Source organism: Schistocerca gregaria, chromosome 2 (assembly GCF_023897955.1).
Source record: "Schistocerca gregaria isolate iqSchGreg1 chromosome 2, iqSchGreg1.2, whole genome shotgun sequence".
NCBI classification, from domain to species: Eukaryota; Metazoa; Arthropoda; class Insecta; order Orthoptera; family Acrididae; genus Schistocerca; species Schistocerca gregaria.
Genome location: NC_064921.1, coordinates 177004050 through 177029090, shown reverse-complemented (window position 1 = coordinate 177029090; position 25041 = coordinate 177004050). Strand labels below are relative to the sequence as shown.

Below are 25041 nucleotides of genomic sequence, written 5' to 3'. Positions count from 1 at the left end.
CTACTCTCCTTACGCTTCATCATCCAGGTACGTCTTCACGTATGTCGTATCTTATTCCACCGAGAATCGAACTTAGTCTTGACAGCTCACTCAATGGGTGTCTTCTCCTACCTGTTGATGATCCAGCTGCTTGGAGGGTCGCGTAGGGCACTCCCTTAGTAATTAGAAAAATACTGTCTGTATTTTGGGTGCCGTACGATCTTGCAATGACGGTCTTGTAGGTAGTTCCAAAAGTCGAATACATCTTTAGGTCCATCGTGAAATAAGCAATGTTCCGTATGCCCACGGATCCACGCGACAGCGTTGGTCTCGGTGCGAGATGAGCAAGGTTTAATTTCCAGGGATGTCGGCTGTGCCAGACTCGTTGGCGACGAAGGGTGACGGCACATATATAGGCCTCGTGATCAGAAAAGGCTACTGGCCACACCTCCGCGTCACTCACCGTTGCCGATGCGACTAGACGAGTGACTCGTGAAATGGGTGTATCCCGGTCTATTTCCTCGGACATGTTCCCACGTATCTACCAGCTGGAGATCGCCTATGAGTGTCCCAAGTTCGGGGCACGGTGAATGGCGTGGCAGCTGATCCTGTGAATCCGCAGTTATTTCTGGTTGTGTACCAACGGCGGGCGCTGTGATGGCCATCTGTTTGCCCGAGAGAGCGGAATCGGGTTTGTCAAAATCAGACAAAGTGACAGGTGAGGGCGATCCTGTGTCAACCATTTTCCTCGTCGTTTCGTCGGCCGTCTGGTCGTCAACTGGAGAAGACGTGCGCTGGAGGCAATCGTCTGAGGGTGTGCGACGTCGCTTTTTATGTTTTCTCGGTGACCATTGTTTGCGGACTTGGTTTTCCGTGTCCGAAAGAGTTTGTGTGTCCCGTATCGCATTCCCTTCAGGTAGAAAGGCACAGGTCGGTACAACCCTAGCGTCGAGTTCCATTCTCTCGTCCGAATCTTCATGGGGAGTCGATGGACGGCTTTCTTCAAACTCTGCAGACACCGTAATGTTGTTGGTCAATCCAGGACTGGCGACAGGTGTGTATTCTAACGCTTCCTGTCTTCCAAGGGGTTTGTCGTCTGTCATGACGGTCGATCACGAACCTCTGCCTAATTAAGGGGGAGTGCGGTGAGCGTAGGAGGTGGTGTCGTGTCATGTAATGGAAGTTGTGTAACCCGACGTTGAATACACGCCGAGCGCACATGACCCTCCTGGCCGCAACCAGAACAAGTATGAGGTTGGCCGTCGTACATTAGAATTGCTCAACGGCGTCCGTCCCTGGTAGCTGAGTGGTCAGCGCGACAGACTGTCAATCCAAAGGACACTGGTTCGATTCCCCGCTGGGTCGGAGATTTTCTCCGCTCAGGGAATGGGTGTTGTGTTGTCCTAACCATCATCATTTCATCCCTATCGACTCGCAAGTCGCCGAAGTGGCGTCAAATCGAAAGACTTGCACCAGGCGAACGGTCTACCCGACGGGAGGCCCTCGCCACACGACATTCCATTTTTTCATTGCTCGACAGCCACCTACGACTAAGTAGGATGGCACATGTTTCTTTAAGTCAATTTTCACTTGTCGGACGCCGTTGAGGACCTGCTACGTCTCGAAGGTGTTCCATTTTTCGGCCACGTGACTAATTACCGTCCTATAATGGCGGAAAGCTGAGGTAACGACGTCCGGTAGCACCTCGAAAGGGAGTTCGAAGAATGTTAGTGTGCGTAATTCTAATCCAGCATGGTCAACAGTAACCTCTCAGATGTGACCATCGGAGTGTTTGAACTTGAGAATGTTCGCGCATCTGTTCACAACTGCGTGACATAACTCGTCATCGACCATCTTGACATAAACGACGCTACTTATGATGCATTTGATGATGTATTGTGTTGGTATTTGAACTTCGTCACACATGAATCGTTCGACTTCAAAGGCTCGTGGTCGTGCGTAGTCGGGCTGGAAGCCGATCTTGATGGTAGCTTTTCTGTACGAATGAACCATGGTGACTCAATGTTAACGTACGCGAGTATTAGCTGCAGCGATGAAGTAAACAAACTACGTGCGCTCGCGACTCTGCGGACGGGACGTAAACAAGACGTCCTCGCCGCTCACCGACGGAAAGCAGACTCACGTTGTATATATTCGTGGCAACGGCCTTGCCGCAGTGGATACAGCGGATCCTGTGAGGTCACCGCCATTAAGCGCTGTCGGGCGTGGGCGGCGCTTGAATGGGTGACCATCCAGGCCGCCATGCGCTGTTGACATTTTTCGGGGTGCGCTCAGCCTCGTGATGCCAACTGAGGAGCTACTCGACCGAATAGTAGCAGCTGCCGTCAAAGAAACCCATCATAACGACCGCATCCTCCACTGAACATGACATGTCGGTCGGATGGTCCCGATGGGCCACTTGTGGCGTGAAGATGTGCTTTTTTGTGTATATATAGCACATGTATACAAAAGGAAAAGAAAGAAAAAAAAATGGTCCATTATAAATGTTTCTCTTTTTGGTCTGTTTGCATTCTAACCAATAGCCGAAGGTTATGCAGGGCCAGATGCGGCGAACAAGGCCGATGTTTCACTGTTGTCGTTTTGTTCTTGGAAAAAAAAAACCGCCTGGTACTTAACACTGTACTTAGGAGCGTTCTCGTGTCGGATAGGCGAATCGTTTGAGCCCAACAATGTAGGCTACTTTTTCCGCAGTGACTCACACCATCGTTTTAGTTTCTCACGAGGTGTTTCTAATAAAATGAGGTACATTAGAGAAAAAAAATGTGGTAGACTATTCCTTTGATCTCAAGAAAATAAAAAAAAGTATTTTCATGTTGCATCTCAACTGTTCTGCTTTCTTTACTAATGAGAAAGTCTTGCATTGTCTCTGTTGTTGCTTGGTTTCCGAGGCATGCCCATATTAATACGTATTTTCACCTATTACGAATTTAAAACAAAATTTCTGTTATGTGCTCCTTGTTTGCGCATCCAACACATATCTGGCTCACAAAGCGCCGGTACGGTAGCTTTGTACGTAATTGTAGATAATACGCAGTCCATTAGCTAGTAGAAAAGAATGAGGTGTACTGATATACGGACAGACGTGAAGATAGGATAGAAACGATATCAACAGATGTGGTAGATTCAGAGAGAAGCGTTGTCACACTAAACATTATTCCAGAATTCTATTGGAGGGTACATTTTTTTGACTAGTATTTGTTTTAGCGGAAGAAAAGGATACATTTTTCGAGATCAATAAAAGTTAGATTGAAGGGATAAAAATTCGATTTGGCAAATATAAGTTTGAAACACTTCTAGAGTGAATTTTGCACAACATAAGGGTAGACAAGAGACTAAGTAGACTTCTTCCGCCGAACACTTCATTGCTATATCTAATGTGAGATGTTACTAGGTGAAGAGACATACAGGGTCACTGCTGAAGATCATCTGAGGTCCAGTCGGAGACAGTTACAGCCTTGACTTAATCATTGACAGATACGTGGAAATGGTACCATCTTAAACTTGAAACGTTAAACTTACAGCTAGTTCATCACTTACACCACAACCAGACATCGCATGGTAACGAAATGCACTATCTATCACACCAGTATTCCGTTTATCTTGTAGCGCTGGTAAATTTTGGAAGAGATGCAAAAAAAAAATAAGAAACACTATGACCGACTATTAATCAAATTGCATGTCCGCCCCGATAGCTCAGTGTTCGCCGGCGCGGTAGCTTAGCGTGTTCGGTCAGGGGGCTAGCTGCCCTCTGTAATAAAAAAAAAAGAGTTAATCGATCAACAACGAACTTAAACGGATGTGTTACGACGACCGCCCCGAGCAGATTCAACGAACAAAAACCGAACAAAATGAGATTTTTAAAATAAAGTGGTCAGCGTGACGGAATGTCAATCCTAAGGGCCCGAGTTCGATTCCCGGGGCGGTCGGAGATTTTTCTCCGCTCAGGGATTGAGTGTTGTGTTGTCCTCATCATCATGATTTCATCCCCATCGACGCGCAAGTCGCCGAAGTGGCGTTAGATTGAAAGACTTGCACCCGCCGAACGATCTACCCGGCGGGAGACCATAGTCACAAGTCACTTATTTTATCAAATTGCATGCATGTGGAATATCATCTCAGTTGTGTGACTGGATTCGTGATTTCCTCTCAGAGAGGTCACAGTTCGTAGTGACAGACGTTAAATCATCCAGTAGAACAGAAGTGATATCTAGAGTTTGGCAAGGTAGTGTCATAGGCCCTCTGCTGATTTACATAAATGGTCTAGGTGATAACCTGAGCAGCGCCCTTAGATTGTTTGCAGATGCTGCTGTAATTTGCCGTCTAGTAAAATCATCAGACGATCAGTTCCAATTACAAAATTATCTAGAGAGAATTTCTGAATGGTGCGAAAAGTAGTAACTCTCACTAAACACAGAAAAGTGCTAGGTCATCCACATGGATACTAAAAGAAATCCGATAAATTTTGTGTATACGATAAATCGCACAAATTTAAGGGCTGTCAATTCGACTAAATACCTAGGAAGTACAATTACGAGCAACTTAAATTGGAAAGGCCACATAGATAATACTGTAGGGATGGCAAAACAAAACTGCGCTTTGTTGGGAGAACACTTAGAAGATGCGAAAAACCCACTAAAGAGACAGTCTACATTACACTTGTCCGTCCTCTGCTCGAATATTGCTGCGCGGTACCAGGTAAGATTGACGGAGGACACCGAAAAAGTGCAAAGAAGGGCAGCTCGTTTCGTGTTATCGCGCAATAGGGGTGAGAATGTCACTGATATGATACGCGAGTTGGGGTGCCAGTCACTGAAACAAAGGCGGTTTTCTTTGCGGCGAGATCTATTTACGAAATTTCAATTTACCAACTTTCTCTGCAGAATGCGAAAATATTTTATTGACACATAGGGAGAAATGATCATCATCACAAAATAAGAGAAATCAGAGCTCAAACTGAAATATTTAGGTGTTCCTTTTTCCCACGTGCCATTCGAGAGTGGAATGGTAGAGAAGTGGTATGAAAATGGTACGATGAACCCTCTGCCAGGCATTTAAGTGTCAATTGCAAAGTAATGATGCAGATGTAGAAAGCAAAGAATAATTGATCGTCTAGTCCCTAGAGACTTATATGCAGTGAAATGAGATGGAGTGTTAGGGGTAACTAACTGGAGCTCGTGGTTGTGCATGAGATACGGAATTCGGACGAAAGGGTGAAATGGTGGTGGTGGTGAAGGAGAGTGGCGGAGGGGAGGGGGTGAGTGGAGGAGGGTGGGAGATGATAGTTATACCGCATCCGCATTGATGAATGGCTACGAGTACTGTGCGTCCACCATTCTTGGGGCAAAGTAGGCCGCTCACGTTTTAGCTGATCTACTTTCTCCAAAACTGATGGACGCAATTTTTAGTCTATGACTTACTTTATTCTATTTTAGCCCGTGTCCTGCTTAATTCTTGTGACACTTCAATGTTTCAACTCTGCTTTGAGACCATGACCATCTTATTTCCTAGGACATGCTACTTTCATGCCATCGACATCACAAATTTGGAGGAAATGTGCTGTATTTGGAAATCAATCTCGCCGCTGCTGGAGAGGTTGTGGCTATGAAAAATTATTATATTGCCACCGCGCTATGGACGACAGCTAGTAAAGAGGACATTAGGAGAACACTAGCCTGTATGACAATCCAAACATGGTGTGAAGTCTGCTGTTATAAGCACCTGGTGTGAGTGGCCCCGACAAAAATCTTAATATGTGGCAACCGAAACTGTGACACTACCACTAGGAGTAGTAGCTTTAAATGGAAGCATTATAGAGCATCCTAATGAGTCTTCCAGTCATAAATTAATAAAGTGACAGTCATGCAATTAGCACCAAAGTGTGGCTCCAACAAATCTAATAACAAATCGACGTCAAAGCTCATCATGCTATTTGAGCCCTTCAGCCTGAAGTTGTTGAGGCGATTCACAAAAGCCGGCCGCGGTGGTCTCGCGGTTCTAGGCGCGCAGTCCGGAACCGTGCGACTGCTACGGTCGCAGGTTCGAATCCTGCCTCGGGCATGGATGTGTGTGATGTCCTTAGGTTAGTTAGGTTTAAGTAGTTCTAAGTTCTAGGGGACTGATGACCATAGCAGTTGAGTCCCATAGTGCTCAGAGCCATTTGAACCATTTTTGATTCACAAAATCCACAGTATTTGTGTTTCTGTCAGATATTTTGCAGCACACGTGTAGGACTCCTAACGTTTCTGACAATGGTGTATTGCGGTACCCCGTCTTTGTGAACCTTACATAGTCCACAAAGCCTTGATGGTACTGGTCCTTGTGAAGACAATTTTTTGATGACCCACTCTGGTAAATTCGGATCCTTGAGAAGCACGCAGCTCCTGTTCTAAAACTTTTGGTGGGGTCAGTGCTGATCTTCCTGTGGGATTTTGTAGCAGGGTCTGCATCTTCCCAGAGTAGTCCGTGTGCGAGATAACAACAGTGCTGTTGTCTTCGTCAGCAGCCCTTTCTCTGCGGTAATATTTGACAATGTAGGCTTAGTTCTCGTCAGTGCATAACAAGTATCACGACGTACTTTTTCGGCTGTTTCGAGCGGAAGTTGCAACACAGCCTGTTCAACAGGAGGACTGTGGCATGTGTGAAGGCTGAGAGCGGAGCTTAATCCTCTCTCCAGTACTGAAACTGTATCACCACTCAATTGCATTGATGACCATCTTGCACCGAGCCTCCAATGATGGTTTGTCAATGAGATGTAAAAATTGTCATGTTTTGTTTCCTGCAGCCTTCCTTTGTGCAGAATTGGCCGCTACCCAGGTAACACCATCAGTCCAAACCCAGGTCCACACGTTAAAATATTGGGCAATTGTAAAAATATTTCAAATGGTTCTTGAGAGTTGTACCCTAGGCTCCGACGAGCAAAGAGTATCATCTCGCATACCAAGGCAAGGCTGCCCCACTTCTTGATTGTCCGGGCTGCCGCTGTATCGATGTGACGCGTGACCTCAGGAAATTCGACACAAAATGCTCGCGACGACAACCCTTCCGAAATGAAAGGCCACACAGGTAAAGACATCTTTGATGGTTCAGCTTGTCGACTTTCTTCATAATGCAATGCATCACCTCTCCATAAAAGTATCTGACGTGAATGTTCAGGTTCTCCTGGCGTATTATTTGTTGACCAATCAGTCTACGGGTGTACTGCTAGTTCAGAGTACGTTTCGTCTGAGGTCCGCACCCGAGGGCACACGACGGCAGCCACAGAAGCGATAACATGGGCAACTGTGGTAGGTGTAGTTACATTGCTCGTCATGGCCGCAAAGACTAACAGAATGGAAAAAGTGGCATACAATAAGAGTCCATGAAGTTAAAGGAAGGTGCAGGGTTAAAGACGACGAGAAAAGATGGATATAAATTTTGTATGGGTTGGCTGTGATAACCAGCATGCATAGTATAGCGTGGATCAACGTTGTGTCCCTGTAAGGAGAGATAGCACGCAACTGGAGCCTGCCATTTTACGCCGCGAGGCACAAAGAATGACACTTTCTCTACATTAAGAGCCCGGTAATCTTAGCATTGTCATGAATTACGAATGATAAGTAGGCGTGCACCAGAAGCTTCTAATTTAATATCGTAAGTAATGGAAAGAAGCATATTTGAACTAAGACTGGCTTTCTGAGTGTGGTACAGAGAGATAAGATTACAGCTGAAGTTGGAACAAACCAGTAACGTGAATGAACTTAGTGAGGAGAGCGGACGACCTCTAATTATCAGGGCTCAGTGCCGTTCAGTGAGTCGGAAAGGCACCGGTTCTGATGACGTGTGCTCTCATTCGATGCTGAGCCTCGTTTTGAGGTCTTGGAGACATATGACGCACTCAGTTTCTATAGCCCAGTTTAGTTTCTCAACTAAAAAGCGGAAGTGGTTTAAGAAGCCCACATCCATCAGTGCTCTTCCTATTTTAGATGTGCAGTCCATTTTTTCCAGTTTTTAATGAGGATTAGTGTGAAGTGGACTTAACATACATTGGAGGTGAACTTAAATGTGTGACTGAAATTTAGCTTAAATTTGCTTCTTGATATTTTCATTATTTTAACCAACATGGTAAGGAGGTAACAGCGATCTGTTCTTGGTGATCATATAGCAAAAATGATTAAGATCGCAAATCTCTCATTTTTTTAAATAGCCGGTTTCAGCACTTTTAATGGTCCATCTTCAGATTATGAGCATCTGGCTGTCGCTGGCGGCATAATGAACAGCTTTGTGTGCTCATAGCGGTTACTGCTATAACCGTTGTGATCACACGCAGATTTCACCATGCCGCCAGCTTCAGCCAAATCCTGCTCTTAATCTGAAGATGGCCCCTTAAACGTGCCGAAACCGGTCATTTTAATAAATCGTCAGATTATATTTGGAGGTCAAACACACACGGCTGCAAAACTGTTTCCTCAGGGGTGGACTAATGTTTACGATGGCCCAGCAGATCTACTGGAGGTGTTATAAATCAATTCAAGTAGTTGGAATCTGATTTCACCAATAAAACAGCACGATCAAAAAATTTTTTTACAGTTCTCTTAATTATTTAATTAATGATCTCAGTCACTAGAAGTCTCGCTTACAGTTTGCGAAAAACTGTTGTAACTGTTCCCAAGTCTGACTACACTTCCCTATACAACTTTACTGTTCGTATATAATGCCGCAGGTATAAGTATTCTAAGCGTAGATAAATCCAGTGAATGCTCAAAGGCCAAACAGTTTAACCACTTTCACGAAACAGCTCTTTACAAATGGATACTTTTGGATTTTCAAGCCCCCGACTGAAATCACCAACTCATTCGAACGGAAACAGACACGAATAACCATCTGCACTTTCTTGAGTCCCAGCCTGAAGTTCTCCAATACAACCACAACCGAACAGCCACGAAAAGTCCGGACTCCGTGGAGTCCAAAACCCAGGTCCACTACTAAACGCAAGTATAAACGTTTGGACTCTCTGGAGTCTGAGACTGAATTCCACCAATCCTTTTAATATTAGTTCCCAATTAAACATTTAATCTATCCTCCATAACGTTCAGTTTGTCTACTATTGGCAGTTCACCTCTGTGCATCTCCCGCCATTCCGTTTCCTAATCACGCCATGACATACGGCTGTGAACCTTAAATTTGGCTTCTCAGATTTCCATTTTTTAAGCGACATGGTAAGGAGGTAACAGCGATCTGTTCTTAATGATCAATTAGCGAAAATGGTCAAGATCGCAAAATCTGATGATTTACTAAAATGGCCGGTTTCGGCACCTTTAATCGGCCATCTTCAGATTATGAGCGCGATTTTGGTGGAGCTATTCACCACACCGCAGCCCCCGACAACTCGTGACCATAATATGATGGCCTCTTAAACATGCCGAAACCGGTCACTTTAGCAAATCATCAGATTTCGTCTGCAGGTCGAACGCACGCGCCTGTAAAACAGTTCCCTTTACGAAGAAATAAAGTTTATGATGTCCTAGGGGACTACTTGGTGTGTTCTAATTAAATTTAAGAAGCTGAAGTTGGACTACACGAATAAAATTATACGAAAAATAATTGTTTTATATTGCTCTTATTTATTTGATAGTAGTACTCTATCAATTGCATTAATTATCTCAGTCAGTTCAGCAGATAGCCAATTTACCCCACACACAGAAAGTCTCGCTGACAATTTGCGAAACGCTATTGAAGCTGTTCCCAAGACTTACTAAAGTTCCCAACACATCGTTACTGCTCTAATGCAATGCCGCTCTGGCAGGTATTCTAAGCGTAGATATAGCCGGCCGGAGTGGCCGTGCGTTTCTAGGCGCTACAATCTGGAACCGCGGGACCGCTACGGTCGCAGGTTCGAATCCTGCCTCGGGCATGGATGTGTGTGTTGTCCTTAGGTTAGTTAGGTTTAATATAGTTCTTAGTTCTAGGGGACTGATGACCACAGATGTTGTCCATAGTGCTCAGAACCATTTGAACCATTACGTCCGAACACGTTCGGCGGTCATTTTACCGCCTTGCAAGCGCTTACAGCACTTACAAAAACAGCCAGTTACTGCCTTGCGAGCGCTTACGAGACTTTGTTCTACTCGGCTCTTTCGGAATTTAAGTATTTCTTTTTGTAATTCCCCTATAATTCCTCAATTTTATAAGCTCTTCCTTCCAATTCTCTAGTGAATGTGCATGTGCTCCAGAATTTCAACACCGAGAAGAACACAAACGTGGCCTGCATGTATATTTTTCCGCTTACTTGACTTGGGAGGAATACATTCGTCACGCATTTTTCAATTCAACACAGGTAATATGAAAGAAAAAAACGAGAAGACAATTCTTACATGCATTATCTTTGGAACTGAAGAGCGAAAACCTGAAAGAAAGAGCTAAATTGAAGCATTTACCAAAATTTTGTTAGTATTTTTGGAAAATTACAGAGAGAGTGACGTAGTTTATCCAACTGTATCTACCCCTACAAGGAGAGGAATATGTTATTTGTGTGGCTCAAAAAAGAATATAAAAACAAAGCGAGAATGCGGTGAATGTGGAAAGAACGTCTGTCTACGACATTCAACCACGACATTTACGTGCAATAATTGTTGTCAGCCTCAAAACGAAAATGAAATGCATACAGACTGATCAGCATTTTTCATCTGACAGAAATGTTTGTGACGATTTCAATCAAAAATTCTTTTTTCAAAGCAAAATTAGCTTTTCTTGTGACGAGTTAAGACAGTGAATAATTCTAGCCTTAAGTATTACATTATATAGTCCCAAAACATTACAATTAAAAAAATGTTCTTATATTTCATCTGGGTATTTGGCTTCCTTTTTGTATTGCATTGTATATTTTATTGTTAAATAAATAATTTTGATTACAAATGTGTTTGAAATATTGTGTGAGGTATCCTATGTCGATATTTTACGGAAATATGACCTTTAAAAACGGAAAACCTCAAGAGATTGATGAAAAGCCTCGGGCGGTCGGCCGCCCGCCCGCCCTACCGCTCGCGTGACTATTTCTAGCGCGAGCGCATGAAGGTTAGCAGGACAAGACGTTGCTATCAATGACACGTGCAGGCTTGCTCGCGTAACAGGGCCCCACTCCACACTGGCGAGTAGGAACCGTTCTGGGAATCCTTTTGTCTCCAACAGTCGCAATAGTAGCTGCCGCCTGCCGTGTTTCTTGGTAGGCAGCTATTGCCCCACCTTGCTACCGGCTAGAAGATGACAGCCTGCGGAAGAAGTAAGGAAATCACACTCTTAATTTTATCATTAGCGGTTGATTCCGTTACAACTGTGTTACACTTTCGTCCATATCATTTCATAATCTAACGACTTAGTAGCTATTCTCTTATTCAGTGCTGTCAAAGACTGGCTACAATATCGATTTTTCCAAACTCCATTTCCTGACACCTCGTTTAATAGATAAAAAGTAAATTCTACTATTGTGGATTGGGTTAACCGTCTATAACAAGGGTCCTGACATCAAAATTCCCATAAAATTTATTCCATTCCATTCTGGCTGGCTGGTACAGAAAACGTTATAAGCACTATGGGACTTAACATCTGAGGTCATCAGTACCCTAGAACTTAGAAGTACTTAAACCCAACTAACCTACAGACATCACACACATCCACGCCCGAGGCAGGATTCGAACCTGCGAACGAAGCAGCCGCGTGGTTCCGGAATGAAGCGCCTAGAACCTCTCGGTCACAGCGGCCGGCCGTTGTGAATTATTTCGAATTGAAAAGCTGTATGGGTTGCAAGGTTATTTGATTTCCGCAACGTGTTTCGCCCATTTGGGGCATCATCAAATTGTCTTCAAAATAAGAAAACAATCCGTAGCAAATAAATAGCGGGAATGGTCCCATCTTCCACTTCTACAGGAATAAATAAATTGGTGGGGCAGATGACTGATCCATCCTGTGAGTATTCTTCAACAGAAGGCAGCTGTGTCACGACGCACTGAGGCAACAGCTGCAAGTATACACAGGTGCAATCGTGTGTTGGATTAGTGAGCAGTCGTGAAGCCGCGGGCGTGTCGTGCCTGAGTGTTGTTTAATTGGGCAAGTCCATTGTGCCCCTGAATACCAACGTGCCAGATGTATTCGCCCATACAGAATAAAAATGGTTCAAATGGCTCTGAGCACTATGGGACTTAACGTCTGTGGTCATCAGTCCCCTAGAACTTAGAACTACTTAAACCTAACTAACCTAAGGACATCACAAACATCCATGTCCGAGGCAGCATTCGAAACTGCGACCGTAGCGGTCACGCGGTTCCAGACTGCAGCGCCTAGAACCGCACGGCCACACCGGCCTGCTACACAGAATACACAGGCATATTGTTTGTATACAGGTACTGTAACGACAGTTCGCGCGTGGCTATGAAAGGATGCCAGAGACGTTTCCCTGATCGATGGATCACCTGTGTCATCGTATTCCCCAGTTTTCAAACATTATGTGAATCCAGAACACTACCAGGTATGCATGTAACATCAGAACGTGAGGGCTCCAGTCAGCAGAGTAAAGGGAAGACATTGCTGAAATGGTACACCACCAGCACATGGGACATTAGCTGTCAGCTCGATATTCCAAAAAGGTGAGTGTAGCGTACATTACATACCGATTGGTTCAAATGGCTCTGAGCACTATGCGACTTAACATCTGTGGTCACCAGTCCCCTAGAACTTAGAACTACTTATACCTAACTAACCTAAGGGCATCACACACATCCATGTCCGAGGCAGCATTCGAACCTGCGACCGTAGCGGTCACGCGGTTCCAGACTGCAGCGCCTAGAACCGCATGGCCACACCGGCAGGCTTACATTCCGAGGGCTGTACCCACTCCATGCGCAGCCCACGCAACATCTACATACAGGTGATTCAGTAAGCAGATAACTATTTTGTGAATTCTTGGCTGTACACAGAAACGTCATACAATACACTTTACAGACGAAGCTACATTTAGCTTCAGTGGTACCATGATTGCCCGAAATTCTCATACATGGGCGATGGAGACCCCAATGACACTAGAGAATTCCAAACTGCACTACTGGCCGTTACAATTGCTGCACCACGAAGATGACGCGCTACAGACGTCAAAATTAACCGACAGGATGAAGATGCTGTGATATGCAAACGATTAGCTTTTCAGAGCATTCACACAAGGTTGGTTCCGGTGGCGACACCTACAACGTGCTGACATAAGGAAAGTTTCCAACCGATGTCTCATACACAAACAGCAGTTGACCGGCGTTGCCTGGTGAAACGTTGTTGTGATGCCTCATGTAAGGAAGAGAAATGCGTACCATCACATTTCCGACTTTGATAAAGGTCGGATTGTAGCCTATCGCGAATCCGGTTTATCGTGTCGCGACGTTTCTGACTGTTATCACAATATGGAATCGGTGGGTTCAGGAGGGAAATACGGAATGCCGTGCTGGATCCCAACGGCCTCATATCACTAGCAGTCGAGATTACAGGCATCTTATCCGCATGGCTGTAACGGACCGTGCAGCCACGTCTTGATCCCTGAGTCAGCATATGGCGACGTTTGCAAGACAACAACCATCTGCACGAACAGTTCGACGACGTTTGCAGCAGCATGGACTATCAGCTCGGAGACCGTGGCAGCAGTTACCCTTGACGCTGCATCGCAGACAGGAGTACCTGCGATGATGTACTCAACGACGAACCTGGGTGCACGAATGGCAAAACGTCATTTTTTCGGATGAATCCAGATACTGTTTACAGCTTCATGATGGTCGCATCCGTGTTTGGCGACATCGCGGTTAACGCACATTGGAAGCGTGTCTTCGTCATCACCATTCTGGCGTATTACCTGGCGTGATGGTATGCGGTTCCTTTGGTTACACGTCTCGGTCACCTCTTGTTCGCATTGATGGCTCTTTGAAGAGTGGACGTTACATCTCAGATGTGTTACGACCCGTGGCTCTACCCTTCATTCGATCCCTTCGAAACCTACATTTTAGCAGGATAATGCACGATCGCATGTTGCAGGTCCGGTACCGGCTTTTCCGGATACAGAAAATGTTCGACTGCTGGCGTGGCCAGCACATTCTTCAGATTTCTCACCAACTGAAAACGTCTGATCAATGGTGGCCGAGCAACTGGCTCGTCACAACACACCAGTCACTACACTTGATGAACTGTGGTATCGTGATGAAGCTGCATGGGCAGCTGTACCTGTACACTCCATCCAAGATCTTTTTGACTCAACGCGCAGGCGTATCAGGGCCGTTATTACGGCGAGAGGTGGTTGTTCTGGGTACTGATTTCTCAGGATCTATGCACCCAAATTGCGTGAAAATGTAATCACATGTCAGTTCTAGTGTAATATATTTGTCCAATGAATATCCGTATATCATCTGCATTTCTTCTTGGTGCAGCAATTTTAATGGCCAGTAGTGTAGGTTCTCGGTGAACGCCTGGGGTGACATGACAGATGATCTGGTAACAGGGTCTGTGTTCCTGCAAAATCATATGGCAGCCTTAGCATATGCACATTTCCTGATAGAAGACCTAGCTACGTGACATTAAAGCAACGGCAGCAGATTTACCTGCAACATAATGGATCAGTGATTCACACTGTGAATGTATCCCAGTGTCTGAATAACACATTTCCTCAGCGGTGGACTAGCTGTGGCCGATCCATTAACTCGACATAACCCCAGCAGATTTCTGTTAATGAGGCTGGTTAAAGGGGGATGTGTATGGTAAAGAGGTGGATACACGTAGAGAACTTGTCTCTAGCATCACTGTCGTTGTTGCCTGCATTAAAGCTCGCTGAGATGATCAGTCATGTGTGCCACCATTATTCTGTCCACCAAAGCGCCTACGTAACACTTCGGTAAGTGTTACTCACAATTGCCTTCATAATCATTTGCGTATATTTGTGGTCTTCAACCTGATCGAATTCCGTAACGATAGAAAATCGGGCACATGTTAAAAGGACTTTTTTGGTTTATTTTCACATGTAGAAATACTTCACAAATTACGTGACATCCCTCCTGAATCACCCTGTATATGCAAAACATAAGACGTCACACAAATTACATAAAGCTAAGTATATATCAATATGCCCACATACGAGCAAAAGAAAAAGATAAAGTGATCGTAGCATGATAAATATCTTTCTCTTTTGCTCATACATGGGCATCTTAATATACTGCATACTTAATTTTACGTAATTTTTATGACATCTTATATTTTTAGTCTATGTGTTTTACATAGTTTTATATTCACGTACGCACCTGATGGAGGTTCTTACTGTCGTAATTCCTTTCGTTTGATTAGGTCCACCTTTAATTTTTTATTGCTCTATGAGGTATGGACTTTACATCCAGCTAGTTCCGGGTAAATTTTAATATATGTTTTAGTTCATTTATTCCCTTAATCGTATAATATAGTACTGTACCCCTGTATTTGTATGCAATGGATTATTTTCCTGTTTTGTAGACAATCTAATGATGCCCCAAAAAGGGGAATAACTTTACTGAAATCAAATAGCTTTGCAACCTAGACAGTTTTTCAGTTTGAAATAAAAATCCTAATTTTGCACTTTACTGCTTATTCTCATGCACCTGCTTTCAGTAAACTTCCACCGCTTCGGATGTATTACAATACAAGGACCACTCTGCCTGGCTTAAAAGAATAGACAGTTCTATTTACTTCCACTTAGTGCAGACTTTCTACTATTTAAAAATTATCTTGAACTGAAATAAACTCAATTTGTGTTCATCCGACAATTACACACGTTCTTCAGAAAAATTAAAGTTCTACTACAGAACCAAACTAGCTGTATATATTCTGAAACCACATTTACAGTCAACGCACCTTCCAATACACCTATGATACTATCTTTTAAATGGCCAGAGCCATGTCACTGTAGGCTTTAAAAAATTTGCCCTGCCACGAGAAAAGGTTAACGCCAGCCTCGAATGAACAAAAACAAACGACTGATGCACTATAATTTAATTAACTTAAACTTTTTAGTCGGCAACATATACATGTACACTCCCTGCTGTCCGTTTTATTGTTAACCTGGCGCCGTGGCTCACGCCTCCTCCGTTCAGGTACTCCATCCTCTGGTGGGTTGAAATATTGCGCGGCGGCTCGTTACTCAGCATGAGAGAGAGTTCTACAATAATTAACGAAATGATTAGCCCCACTTCCAGCCCTGATTCCTTCACTCATCTAACATTTGTAATGCGACCTCTCACTACCATGTTGTACTCTCAACAATTTACCTGGGGGTGAGAATGCGCATATGTGGCGGACGTAGTTACTATATTACAACTTATTCGATATGACATTGCTGAACTACTCTGTACCTAGTGCGGATTTGCTGTGAAATTCTATGCACATGTATCTTACGATGCTTCTACTGATTTTTCTCCATCTGAAATTGGTGAATAATCGTTTTGATGCAAAATAAAAAAATAACACCTGCAATAATAGTGGAAGTATGTGTTTCATTTCAGATGAAGCTGAGTGGTAGCCCTTGCAGGATTATTATCCACCCCGAGGTCGATGGTTTCTCCGCTCCCGTATTTATTTAAACCGATCAAATATCACATTACCTTATTATCGACCACCAAAGTAAGTTACATTATCTGAAAGATAGTGCAGACACATTCTCACCGTCATTATACACACTGTCCGACATTCTAAGATAATTTGCCGTGTTGTTGTCTGCTGTAACCAGTAAGTGTCATATATCCTCAGTATTAGTATTATTTCTATCACATTACGTGTCATATATTACGAAACGATCATGCCTCGCTTCGTTAGATTACGGAGAAATAATTACAAGATCTGTTAACCCTTATAGACTGGGGTGCTGTGTCGGTACGGCACTGGACGTTGGAAACACTCCAGGGCTTAGGAGCTTAAGTAATATTATAGTAGGAAAAAACTACGTTGTAATGTGATTGTGTTGATGTCTTAAATCCTTCGACAGGTTTATCCACTTTGCGTGCATTGGTAACATTAATTTAAACGTTAAGACTATAAAGAGTAATAAAAATAGTAATATTTCTTTCTTTCCATGTTCAACTGATATACACTGCGAAACGCAATTAACGAATCACTTTTCTAAAACAGAGTTATTGTCTCCCTTGTCTTTCCTTGGCATACAGAAGTTTGAAATTTGGCTCAAATGAGCCAACAACCTTTCTCTGTAATAATGAAAAAGCGTAGCCTCTGTGACGTCATCCTCAGGCTCGGCGATGCTTCAAATAGCAAGGTGTTAACACTCGCAAAAAAAGTAAAAAAAAAAAAACAGAAAAAACAGAGCTTTCTCTGTAATAATGCAAAAGCATAGCCTCTGTGACGTCATCCTCAGGCTCGGCGATGCTACCGTTCACGTGTCACACGATCGAAAGGACCCCCGCCCTCCCCCCCCCCCCCCCATTTCGCACTCTTCACACCACTAACCTTGTGGCGCTTCTGCATTGAAAATCAGAACTGCTACGTCCAGCGTTGGAATCACGCTCTTCATCTACATCATACTCAGCAAGCCACATAATGGTGTGTAGCGGAGGGTACTTTCCGTACCACTGATCCCTACAACTCCGTTCCACTCGCGAATTGTGCGTGGGAAGAATGACTGCCGGTAAGCCTCTGCATTGTCTCTAATTTCTCGGGTGTTCTCGCAATGGTCAATACGCGGGATATATATGGGGGGAAGTAATATTTTGTTCGACTCCTACTGAAAACAGCTGTCCCGAAATTTCAATAGTAACTCTCTCCGTGATGCACAACGCCTATCTTGTAACGTCTGCCAGAGGAGTTTGTTTAGCATCTCCGTAACGCTCTCCCACCAGCTAAGCGATCCCGTGACGAAACGCGCCGCTTTTCGTTGGATCTTCTCTATCTCCTCTATCGGTCCCACCGGATATGGATCGCAGATAGAGGAATAATACTCAGGAATCTGGCTAACAAGCACCTTATAAGCCACTTCTTTTGTGGATGAGTAACAACTCATTAAGATTCTTCCGACGAAACTGAGTCTGGTGTCTGCTTTTCCTACTATCTGTTTCATATGGTCATTCCACTTACGGTCGCTCTCTCAGTAGTTACACCTAGATATTTTACGCAGGCGCTGTTTCCAGCTGTTTGTCATCAATAGTGTAGCTGTACAGTAGTGGACTCCTTTTCCTATGTACGCTCAGTATGTTACATTTCTTTACGTTCAGGGTCAACTTCCAGAGCCTGCACCAATCATCAATTCTCTGCAGGTCGTTTTGCAAATTCTTACTATCTTCTGGCGTTGCTACTCTGGTGTAGACAACTGCATTGAGCCGTGGTAAAAATTGCTGATTTGAAGAGCACGTGTAGCGCGTTGTGTGTTGCAGTCGCCCTCCGTTTCTAGCGGTGGCGCCGCTGTGGCAATCACAGCTTTGGTGTCTCCCTCTGGTGGGAAAGGGGAAAGGTTGCCTGTTCACGTGCATTTAAGGGGCGCTATGAGATCGCCAGTTGGACGGCGCCTGGTCACGACTGTGTCACCTACCGTCACCTTCGAGGAAGTCCCTATTCCTTCCTGACTGTCCTCGCCCATCTATAGAATGTAATCCTCTCTACTGGCTTCTACCCTGATCTGTGGAAGACCTCCCGTGTCCTCTTATTCCTCAAACCCAACAAACCCCCTTCTGCTGCCTCTTCCTATCGTCCCGTCTGCCTCTTCAGTAACGTCTTTGAATCCATCCTCTCGCACCGTATTCATCAGCACCTTGCTCAACACCACATCCTTCCCCTTACCCAGTGTGGCTTCCGACCCTCCTTCTCTACTGAAGACCAATTCCTAAACCTCCTTCACCTTCTGTCCCTCCAGCTCAACTCCCGTCGCTCCGCCATTTTTGTTTCCCTTGACCTCCAAAATGCCTATGACCGTGTATGGCATCCCGGTCTCCTCTTTAAAATCCAAACCTACGCCCTGCCTATCAATTTTGTCCGCCTGGTCGCATCCTTCCTCTGGCACCGTCCTTCCAATGTCACCCTCCACAACACCAACTCCCGTATCTTTTATCCCACGGCTGGCGTCTCCCAGGGTTCTGTCCTCTCCCCTCTCCTTTATCTCTTGTATACGGCTGATATGCCCAAGCCACCCACACCAGTCCACCTTCTCTAGTATGCTGATGACACTGCCTTCCTGGCTCTCTATCCTACCCTTCAACGGTCTCAACGTACCCTCCAAACCCACCTTAACCAGTACACCACTTGGTGTAACCAGTGGTTCCTCCATCTCAACCCCTCCAAAACCCAGGCAATCATCATAGGCAGCACCACTCGCTCCTTTCCCCTCCATGATTTCTACCTCACCCTTTATGGTCGTCCCATCCAGCTCACCCCCACCCTGAAATACCTTGGCCCCACCTTCGACCGCCGGCCGCGGTGGTCTCGCGGTTCTAGTCGCGCAGTCCGGAACCGTGCGACTGCTACGGTCGCAGGTTCAAATCCTGCCTCGGGCATGGATGTGTGTGATGTCCTTAGGTTAGTTAGGTTTAAGTACTTCTAAGTTCTAGGGAACTAATGGCCACAGCAGTTGAGTCCCATAGTACTCAGAGCCATTTGCACCATTTGAACCACCTTCGACCGACACCTCACCTGGACCCCTCATCTCCAGACCGTCCAGCAGAAAGCCCAATCCCATCTTCTGAAACTCCTGTCTGGCTGGACATGGGGATTGCGTCCTTCTACCATCCTCCACATCTACAAATCCCTCATCCGTCCTATCCTCTGTTATGCCAGCATTGCCTGGATCTCCGCCCCCACCCGCTTTTACAAAGCCCTCCAAATCCTTGAACGCCATGGGCTCCGCCTAGCCTTCCATATCCGCCTTCCTTCCCCCACACAGCTCCTGTATGAACTGATCCCCTTCCCCCACCTCCTCCTGTTCCTCCAATATCTCCGCATCCTTTACATTGTCCGCAGGCTTGATCCCCCTCACCCTCCGGTTTCCTCCTTCCTCTCCACCCCCTACCCGTTGCCGCGCCTCTGCAATGAATGCTTCACGTAGATCCATGTTAAACCGACTTTTTTGGTTGCCTTTGGACAAATCCCTGCCACTGCAACTTGCTGTTGTCGGAAGTTATTGTCGTGGTCATTTCTCCTGCATTTCTGCGTTATGAAGACTTTCTGACATGCTGGTCTATTTGAAACTTTTTTTTGTATGGAGCGTTTCTCTCGCAAATTCGACAATATAAAACAATTCCGTCATATGTAAATGTTCCAGGGTGGTCAGCTATCCACGAAACGACGTTTCTTTTTTCGGGCGGCATGGCGCATAACACGTTACACACATCATAAACACGTTCAACTGTGAGCAAGTAAATAGAGAGCTAAACTGAAACAAAGGACGTGCGACTAAAAACTTGCGTAGTTTATTTAATTGTTGCCGTCGCGTACTGCATGACAGCGGAGGGGATTAAGCGGGCCAATGGCGCTGGAGTATTGACTCTGTCTGCCTGTTCCTGTTCCTCTTCTGTAATGTTTTTGCTAGACAGTGGCCTCTCGCTTAACGATTGCACGCAGGTTTAGGTCGCGGTCAATCTGTGAGACATCAAAACTAGGTCGAGATAGAGACCACCCGTCAAAATTTTTAAAATATTGTAAAGAAAGAGCGAAAATATGCATCTTCACTAGTTTTTAGTTAAAATATGCAATAACCGGTGAAAAGGAGCCAAATATGCAAATGCATATGCAACATGAAATTCATACAATCCGGTCTGTAGTGATAAGTGATGCTAATTCATGTGTTTATTGGTAATTATTGTTTTATCGTTTAACGAAGTGTGTTCTACTTGTACGGGCTTCGTTGATCTATTCATTCGACCAAGTGTAATATCAACCAGACGCTTGAGCTTTCCTTTGTCTCGCTCATTTATACAGAAACGAATGAGTGTATTATTCCAATCAGGCACTATTATTTCTGAGTTACTGGGTGATGAGTTGCGACCCTTATCTTGTCAAAATTTATGTAGAGTTTTTGTTGTCTGGTTTGGGACCAGATATTTTGCTCATCAGAGGAATCAACAAGTGTAAAGTACGTATTTCCATACTCTTCCAACCAACAAAATCCCGTCACTTTATAAAATTCCAAATGCATGAGACCTTCTGATGTGTACTGACGATCATTGTGTCTACGTGATGAAATGAAGTGTAAGCGATGTTTGCTCCACACACAGCATACGCACTCTTGAGAATGTACCACACGATGCAAATCTACACTTTCTATCTCTTCAGACGAAGTCAGTAGAAAATCAGCTCCCCCTGTTTGAGATATGCTCACTATCAAACAACTTTTACTTAAAATACTGCACAACTGACTTTTTGTTTTCTTGAACACAGTAATAATTTCCATGTACAGAGATCCTTAAAATTAAGTAAGATAGCAAACTGGACAAATATCTTTTCATGAACACATATTTCAGTAACTGATTTCACTGTCTCATTAAAAATATTCACTGTCTTTATATATTTACTGTTAATGTGTATCCTCACACCCTTTTTTTCTTGTAGAGAAATTATTTTCCACGTTCGTCGTACTATCGACGCTGGCCAAATTGTGTCATGCCTCAAAGATACTGGTGATGGTTCCTACGCCGTCCATCAGCCACCAGAAGCCTTTCCACATCTTAACTAAAGCTCTGCTTCAGAGAGGACATGAAGTCACACTCTTCACCCCAAATCCACTCAAGGTAAGTCTCGCTGGGCAGTCTAGCATTCAATTTGTCTGTAGTTGCGTTCTCCTCTAAGAGCACGCTATGTAGCTGTATACGTCCATAAAGTGAGCAAAATAAAACTCCCCCGGAATGTATACTGCGCAACACAATCAAAGAATCACTTTTGGAACCCCAATAATTGTCATTGCACTACGTAAGTTTCAAATGTGGCTGGAAGATGTCTACAACCTTCTTCCGTAATGGCGCAAATGCGTGACATAATGGGAAAGTCGTCAAACCCATCTCTAATCAACGTTTCACCCCTTCCTTTGGAGACACTGCGATGGGGTTCAGAACCACTTCGAAGGGGTTTCCTGCCCTGAGGTGTGACAGTAGAGTTGGAGCGCCACTCAAGTGAGTGGGTGTCGAACATCCTGCGCAGGTACATTTTTAAAGAGTGGAGTAAAGGTGTGCAGGTGACGCCGAAGGTATTGCCCAGCTGGGAGATCTTGTGAAGCGATCTTTTTTCGGCTTTATTAACGCATGTGTCAGTATTGTTCTGCACTGCCCCCCTCCCCCCCCTCCTCACCTAATGCCCTTGATCACAGGAGGGTGCGAACAGTTTGCTGTTTCGGAACACATTCGAATTTTGTGGAATGGTTTTGAGTAATCCTAGTCGTTCCACTCTGTATATCAAAACAAATTTAGAGGTTGTGCTTCACTTTATGCAAGTGCGATCATGTTTATTGTGGTTGCAACCAAACGACGTACTTACAGAAGGACTGAATGGTCTGGACAGTGTGAGCAGCGTCAAGAACGTCGTTATGTTGTCAGGTGCACTGCGGAATGTGTGAGAATCAACGCTTCAAGAGAAAAGGTGTTTTTATTGGAGCCCTTTACCCAACCACCTGAGGCTTTTTCTTGTGCATTCTGAGTAGTGGTGTGCCTGAAATGTTTCCTTGGTCACTCATAAGAAAGCCACGTGATTTAAATGTTGAGAGTCACGTATCTGACTTCCACTGCACAGGCGTCAAGAGGAGGGGTGAAATATGGGTAACAGGGTGCGTGACATCGTTAGCCGTCCTGATAGTTCACAAAAACCTCTGAACTCCGCGTCTCGACACCTGGCTCTTTCAAGCTTCGTCGAGCCCGGGGGAGATGTCGCAGGATGCCAGTTTTTGCGCCATTACAGAGAAAGGTTGCAGGCACGTTTGAGCCAAATTTCAAACGTTTGCGTCTCAATGGGAGGTAAATACGTGCTTTCGAGAAAGTGATACTTCATTGCTTTGCACAGTGTATTTCATACACCTTGAAATAGGCAATTAAATTTACATTCTTCGCCCGTGTATTGCCTATCTTCTATCTATTCTATCGTGAGCTGTGGAAAGAAAAGTATGTTTATCAGACGCCTCTTTGTAAGTATATATACACTCCTGGAAATGGAAAAAAGAACACATTGACACCGGTGTGTCAGACCCACCATACTTGCTCCGCACACTGCGAGAGGGCTGTACAAGCAATGATCACAAGCACGGCACAGCGGACACACCAGGAACCACGGTGTTGGCCGTCGAATGGCGCTAGCTGCGCAGCATTTGTGCACCGCCGCCGTCAGTGTCAGCCAGTTTGCCGTGGCATACGGAGCTCCATCGCAGTCTTTAACACTGGTAGCATGCCGCGACAGCGTGGACGTGAACCGTATGTGCAGTTGACGGACTTTGAGCGAGGGCGTATAGTGGGCATGCGGGAGGCCGGGTGGACGTACCGCCGAATTGCTCAATACGTGGGGCGTGAGGTCTCCACAGTACATCGATGTTGTCGCCAGTGGTCGGCGGAAGGTGCACGTGCCCGTCGACCTGGGACCGGACCGCAGCGACGCACGGATGCACGCCAAGACCATAGGATCCTACGCAGTGCCGTAGGGGACCGCACCGCCACTTCCCAGCAAATTAGGGACACTGTTGCTCCTGGGGTATCGGTGAGGACCATTCGCAACCGTCGCCATGAAGATGGGCTACGGTCCCGCACACCGTTAGGCCGTCTTCCGCTCACGCCCCAACATCGTGCTGCCCGCCTCCAGTGGTGTCGCGACAGGCGTGAATGGAGGGACGAATGGAGACGTGTCGTCTTCAGCGATGAGAGTCGCTTCTGCCTTGGTGCCAATGATGGTCGTATGCGTGTTTGGCGCCGTGCAGGTGAGCGCCACAATCAGGACTGCATACGACCGAGGCACACAGGGCCAACACCCGGCATCATGGTGTGGGGAGCGATCTCCTACACTGGCCGTACACCTCTGGTGATCGTCGAGGGGACACTGAATAGTGCACGGTACATCCAAACCGTCATCGAACCCATCGTTCTACCATTCGTAGACCGGCAAGGGAACTTGCTGTTCCAACAGGACAATGCACGTCCGCATGTATCCCGTGCCACCCAACGTTCTCTAGAAGGTGTAAGTCAACTACCCTAGCCAGTAAGATCTCCGGATCTGTCCCCCATTGAGCATGTTTGGGACTGGATGAAGCGTCGTCTCACGCGGTCTGCACGTCCAGCACGAACGCTGGTCCAACTGAGGCGGCAGGTGGAAATGGCATGGCAAGCCGTTCCACAGGACTACATCCAGCATCTCTACGATCGTCTCCATGGGAGAATAGCAGCCTGCATTGCTGCGAAATGTGGATATACACTGTACTAGTGCCGACATTGTGCATGCTCTGTTGCCTGTGTCTATGTGCCTGTGTGCCTGTGGTTCTGTCAGTGTGATCGTGTGATGTATCTGATCCCAGGAATGTGTCAATAAAGTTTCCCCTTCCTGGGACAATGAATTCATGGTGTTCTTATTTCAATTTCCAGGAGTGTATAAGGCTCACTGGCCATTTGACCATCTTCTTCTGTGTGAATGCCCAAACAGTGCCCGAACTCTTACGGGAATCGGCAGTAAAGCCGCGAGTAATGAGTGTATGGGCACGGGCACCATGAATATAATGCGGGAAAATAAGTTGCGAATGTGGTCGCACGGGAGGCGCGCCAAAGATAAATACTTGCAGTCGCACTGTTCTCTGTGTCCTCGGTGGTTCAGATGGATAGAGCGTCTGCAGGAGATCAAAATGGTTCAAATGGCTCTGAGCACTATGCGACTTAACTTCTGAGGTCATCAGTCGCCTAGAACTTAGAACTAATTAAACCTAACTAACATCAGACACATCCATGCCCGAGGCAGGATTCGAACCTGCGACCGTAGCGGTAGCCAGGTTCCAGCCTGTAGCGCCTACAACCGCACGGCCACTCCGTCCGGCTAGCAGGAGATCCCGGGTTCGAGTCCCTGTCGGGGCACACATTT

The 25041-nt window shown here is 45.4% G+C and overlaps 1 protein-coding gene and 1 long non-coding RNA gene across 2 annotated transcripts in view; one reads left to right on the top strand and one right to left on the bottom strand.

Moving 5' to 3' along the window:
- Positions 1-25041, bottom strand: part of LOC126336631 (uncharacterized) — a 189171-nt gene that overhangs the window by 79869 nt on the left and 84261 nt on the right. The window lies entirely within an intron of this gene.
- The window catches only part of LOC126336629 (UDP-glucosyltransferase 2-like), a 98312-nt gene continuing 84367 nt past the window's right edge, over positions 11097-25041 (top strand). Inside the window, exons 1-2 of the mRNA XM_050000522.1 lie at positions 11097-11254; positions 21559-21737. Of these exons, the coding sequence (XP_049856479.1) occupies positions 11236-11254; positions 21559-21737 (198 nt within the window). The 5' untranslated portion in view covers positions 11097-11235. The remainder of the gene's footprint in view (positions 11255-21558; positions 21738-25041) is intronic.